This window comes from Vicia villosa, linkage group LG1, assembly GCF_029867415.1.
Source record: "Vicia villosa cultivar HV-30 ecotype Madison, WI linkage group LG1, Vvil1.0, whole genome shotgun sequence".
Classification (NCBI taxonomy): domain Eukaryota; kingdom Viridiplantae; phylum Streptophyta; class Magnoliopsida; order Fabales; family Fabaceae; genus Vicia; species Vicia villosa.
In genome coordinates this window covers 147,383,836-147,389,148 of record NC_081180.1, presented here as the reverse complement: position 1 = coordinate 147,389,148, position 5,313 = coordinate 147,383,836, and the positions used below count along the sequence as shown (strand labels likewise).

Below are 5,313 nucleotides of genomic sequence, written 5' to 3'. Positions count from 1 at the left end.
AATATTTTAAAAAATAAAAAAAGTAATAAAAATAAATTAATATTTTAAAATATAATTGAATTGTTTAAATAATTAAAAAATAAAAAATAATTTAAAAGAAAATTAAACCCGATTCATTCTTAACAAATAAACTTTAAAGATTTAAATTTTAAAACAAACTAATCCGAAAAGGTAGACAATCCTGTTTTAGTAACAGCATTCTAAAAGCATTCTACTATAGTAACAGCATTCTATAGTAAAAGCATTCTAAAATCTGTAACAAAATAAAATCTTTGGAGGGAGTATTTTATAGTAACAGCATTCTCTACAGAAGGAATCTTCTCAAACCTCCTCATAGTGCGACGATCCATCCAGCCTTGAATTCCTCTCTTCAGGTTCTCACAACCATTGGGTTGGGATGCACAGTAATAACAACCTGGGTCGCAACCTGGAAATAAACCAGCTTGCAGCAGCCTTCTCTTGATGTCAAGGAGAGGAGTTGACAGATCTCTCACATCATAGACATGGACTGTGTCTATGATAGCGTTAACAGTCTTGTCATGCTTTGGCATGGGAGCAGTAATGACATTCGGAGTTTCCGGCGGGTCAAACTCGATTTCATCAGCTTCATCTTCAACCTTGACACAAGAAAATTTGGATTTTCGAATTTGACCAATATTCAATCATTTTTGAAAATGTAAGGGTGTAACTTGCATGATTTTTTAGGACGACATGTTTTGAAGAAAATGTATAAAGAAAAAGAAGGAAAATGTATGAGTAAAATATGGAGGTGCTAAAAGCAAATCCTATGTTTTGGCGTACTAGAAAACATGTTTCAGCCCAAACGTGTGTTTTTGTCCGGAAAAAAATAACATCAAGCTTTGCCGTAATGATTCCCTGAGCTCTTGGCTTTCAAAGGTTCTCTCTTTTACTATTTTCACATCTAAATTGTTAATACCCACCTTCTCTTTTGTTCAGGTTTACTTGTTAAATTAGTTTTAATGTTCTTATTGTTCTTGCTGTTGTTTTGAACTATTTTGTTGTATATATGAAAAATTGGGGTGGATTTTCATTTTTCGGGTTTTTTATTGTGTGAATTGTAACTCAAATAACCACTTTATAACTGATTTTGAGCTTCTCTTTTATCTGGCAGAACATTTCTAGCATTTGAAGTTATTGTTGTGCTGAAATCATGTATGGTTGTTGATAAGGATTTCATATTCCTCAAATCAGATGGCTTTTTTGTTTCATAAATTTCAAGAGGTATCTACTTATCTTATGCTTTACTTGAAAAGTAGTTACTTATTTGCTGTGATTATGCTAATCTGAAGTTTAGTTTTTATCTGTTGTGCATTCTGTGAAGTTTAGTTTTTATCTGTTGTGCATCTTGTGAAGTTTATTAGGAAAGTCTTGGTTTGGATTTTGTTTTCAGGGTGTGAAAACCCTTGCAAGAAGTCCCACTTTTGCTTTTGCTAGGGATCCAAGACAAAATCTTCAACAAAACAAACTCTTATAAATTAGGATACTAATAATCTTAATAGTTCATTCTCTGGAAATTCTAGTGAGGAATATTCAAAGATAGAATGGTTTTGGAGCATGGCATATCACTTGATGGAGAAGATGCAATGCACTTCAATTTTATTGATGACATGAACCCCCGCCGGCTCTACCAATTTCTTTGTCGTTTGGCCAGAACAAAACACGGCGGTGAAGCTTGTGAGAATGGTGCTGATCAGAAGAAGAAGGAGGAGTGTGCTTCTGTCAAAATTGTTGAAAAAGGAAAAAAGAATGGTGTGGTTAATAGGAGTTGTGAAGAAGATGCTAAAAATAAGGATATTTTGAAAGAGGAAGCTTCTGAAGCCATTGCTAGGTTTTTCTACGACAATGCCATACTGCCCAAGATGGTAGAGAGTAAGGAGTTTATTGCTATGTGTGGTATGATTTCAAGACTCGGCGTTGGATATGAGCCACCGTCTAGCATTGAGATTAGTGAAAAATGTTTGGCGAAAGCAAAGTCGGCAGATAAAGCTTTGGAAGAACACAGAGCTGTATGGAAGACAAGAGGGTGCACGATAATGGTTGATGCGTGGATTGACAAGAATAAGCGATCCATACTAAACTTGTTTGCGAACAGTATAAAGGGAACATACTTTTTGAAGTCTGTTGATGCAACTGATATGTTGGAATCGGAGACGCCTTTCAAACTCTTTAAGATGATGGATGACATTGTTGAAGAGGTTGGAGAAGAAAATGTTGCCCAAATTGTGACGGACAATACACCATTCTATAAAGCTGCTGGTGAGATGCTGATGGAGAAGAGGACTAGGTTGTATTGGACACCTTGCGTAACACACTGCATTGAGATGATATTGGAAGAATACGAGAAGAAGATTCCGATATATGAAAAGACAATTGCAAAGGGTAAAAGAATTACAAACTTTATTTATTCGAGGAATTCTATGGTTTCTCTATTGCATAGGTTCACAAAAGGAATGGATTTGGTGAAGCCGAGTATTACTCGCTGTGCCACGTCCTACTTAACTTTAGACTGTCTTTATGAGAACAAGGTAGCTTTGAGAAAAATGTTCATATCCAAGGAGTGGAGGTCCAGCCAGTTTGCAAAAACAAGTGTTGGAAAATCTGTTGAGGATGTGGTTTTTGACAAAGAGTTTTGGAAAAATATTTTGATGTGCTTAAAAGGTGCAGGTCCTTTGATCGAAGTGCTTCGTTCGGTGAATTCAATCGACGAACCAGCCACCGGTTTTATTTATGAGGCAATGGAGCAAGCTAAAGAGGAAATAAGAAGCAACCTTTCCATTGAAAGGTAAATATCTGAGTATAACTTTAGTTTTTATAATTGAACTTTTATTTATTTTCTTTGAACTGTGATAATCATTGTTAATTTTCTCTATCTTTTGTAGTTTTATACCTCTAAGGAAAATAATTTATGAAAGATGGGACAAACAACGTCTCAACCCTTTGCACGTGGCAGCCTATTTTCTCAATCCTCAATATCACTATTGTATTGGACTTAGAGACGATGATAATATCATTGCGCGTGGTCTACATCAGTGTATAACCAGGATGGTGGGCAGTCCAGAAGAAAGAGCCAAGATTGAAATTCAACTTGATGATTTCGAAAAACGGGCAAATCTTTTGGGTGATCCTCTTGCTGTAATGAGAGCTAGTTACGAGACTCCGTCAGTTTGGTGGACTGATTTTGGAGGTGGACTACCGGAGCTCCAAAGTCTTGCTATTCGTGTATTAAGTTTGACATGTAGTTCTTATGGATCTGAGATTAATCAGAGTGCTTTCAAGATGGTAAAAAAAAAAAATTAAATGTGAATTGTATAATACCTACCAACTGCTTATCTTAATTGTATTTGTATTTGTTTAGGTCTGTGCCAAGAGAAGAAATCTTTTGAGTCAAGAGGCGGGTAATTCAAAATTGGGTGAGAAGAGGCAAGGTAGAGGATCAGTTGAGCTAAATCTGAATGATGATGGAGATATTGAAGGTTTAGATGCGGACGACTTGGGTTATGATATGATTTCTGATTTGCATGGCGAATATGCTAATGGAGATGAAGATCAAACAGGACCTTATTGGCGTTAATGTTTTCCACTTGTTAAAACTGAATGCTATAGCTTTAGGATTTATTTTGTGATTTATGAAGTGTGCTTGAGCTTTCTTTTGAGTTTTGATTTATGTTCAATATTAGAGGTTTCTTTTAGTCTTTCAATGTTCTTTATGTTTATGTTTCATAACTCTATTGTATTTGGGAGCAACATTTCTCAACCCCACATTTTTGAAAAGAGTAATGTTATGTGTCACAGAAAATCATTCATGAATATCACAGAATGTGAAATCAGTTAACAAAATTTTTTAAACGCATTCATCTTGTTTCTGATATACTGAAATGGAGGTTTTCATTGCATTTATTTAATATCTTTATGTTTGTATATGTGATTGGATGGTTACTATCAAACTGCAAAATGAATAGACATATTTCTGCAATTTGATTTTTTTCCCTTATGAATGTTGTGTCCGTAAACTTTTTCTGTTATATAGGATTTTTAGTCACTTCCACTTCTACTCAAGCTCTTCAATATATCTCTCATTATCTCAACTGTAATTTTGATTCACATAAAGATAATTGCTGTGACATTTGCCATAAATCAAAACCAATGCAGAAATTCTTTTCCATTGAGTAATAATAAAGCTGATGCGCCATTTGATTTGATTCACTGTGATCTTTGGGGGAAATATCATACTGTCAGTGTTAGGATGTGAAAGTTTTAAAATATGTTTTATTTACTACGAAGCTATCTCTAAATCAAGCCTAAACTAAGTTTGTGCATCAATTGTATTAAACAACGGTGCTTGTGCTTTTACTGTGTGAACTGCTTTTGTTTCAAGCCTTCACACAGAAGAAAAAAAAGGATTTTTCTAGGGTAGTTTTTTCAAGTGCTATACATAGTTACAGTTTTGCACTAATCTGATTTTATTTTGAATGTGAAAATTCAACATCTAATCTAATTTTTTTACTTTGCAGTCCCCTGAACCTGACAAAAAGCGAAGGAGGATCGAGAAACTTCCGTGTAATGTGCTTGTGGACTGATCTCCCTTGAAACTTATTCTAGTTTTTCTTTATGTGGATGAAGGTGGGCTGGAACTTGTTCTATTGTATACATATGTGCAAAATCTTGTATGTTACATAAATCATCCTTAGCTACCAAACTTGTCATAATATTTCAATTTAGGCTGTCAAATTGGTGTCCTAGATTAAACTGTATCTTATCGCAAACGTGTTTACGTTTAGAAATACTCTTGTATGAACTATGGATGAATCCCCTCATTTTTTAATGAAATAAAGTATTTTATGAAAATTCCTCCTGTCTCCCAAGTCATTAATTGGGTACTGATATAGGGTGATTGGCCATACTAGCATTGTCAATAATTCAACGCGGTTCTTCAAACATTACACATGATCTTGATGTTGAGAGAAGGTATCCAGACACTTAAGATGAGGTTTTTATGAGAAGTTTGAAGTTTCCTGGTTTACATTAGGAGATTCTGATATGCATTCTTACAAAGGAAAGACTGAGTTGAAGGTTGGGTAAACAACAATTGCAAATTAGGTTTGAGAATGTTGGGTTGATCCATCTGTCCATGCCTTTGAACCATAGACCCTTTTGTGATATAAGTTTCTGTATCATAATCAAGGGTTGGCTAGGCCTTTTTGATGTATGGTTATTTGATTCTTCACTTTTCCTCTGAGTCCTGTTGCTAAGAGTTGTGAAATGTACTAATAATTGAACTCAAGTATTGGAGGA

At 34.8% G+C, this 5,313-nt stretch overlaps 1 protein-coding gene across 5 annotated transcripts; it reads left to right on the top strand.

Annotated features, from left to right (window-relative positions):
* The first annotated feature begins 316 nt into the window (after positions 1-316).
* LOC131644443 (uncharacterized) lies at positions 317-4,874 on the top strand. Of its 5 annotated transcripts, none has more exons than XM_058914944.1 (6): positions 317-897; positions 1,133-1,242; positions 1,542-2,803; positions 2,901-3,300; positions 3,377-3,587; positions 4,533-4,874. In XM_058914944.1, the coding sequence occupies exons 3-6, from the start codon at positions 1,563-1,565 to the stop codon at positions 4,538-4,540; spliced, it is 1,860 nt and encodes a 619-aa protein (XP_058770927.1). In that variant the 5' UTR covers positions 317-897; positions 1,133-1,242; positions 1,542-1,562; the 3' UTR covers positions 4,541-4,874. The 5 variants fall into 5 exon arrangements, with proteins under 5 accessions (XP_058770927.1, XP_058770925.1, XP_058770929.1 ...); XM_058914942.1 differs by having other exon boundaries at positions 318-897; positions 1,412-2,803; positions 4,533-4,873; XM_058914946.1 differs by having other exon boundaries at positions 318-897; positions 1,412-2,803; positions 3,377-3,593; positions 4,533-4,873.
* The last annotated feature ends 439 nt before the right edge of the window (positions 4,875-5,313 follow it).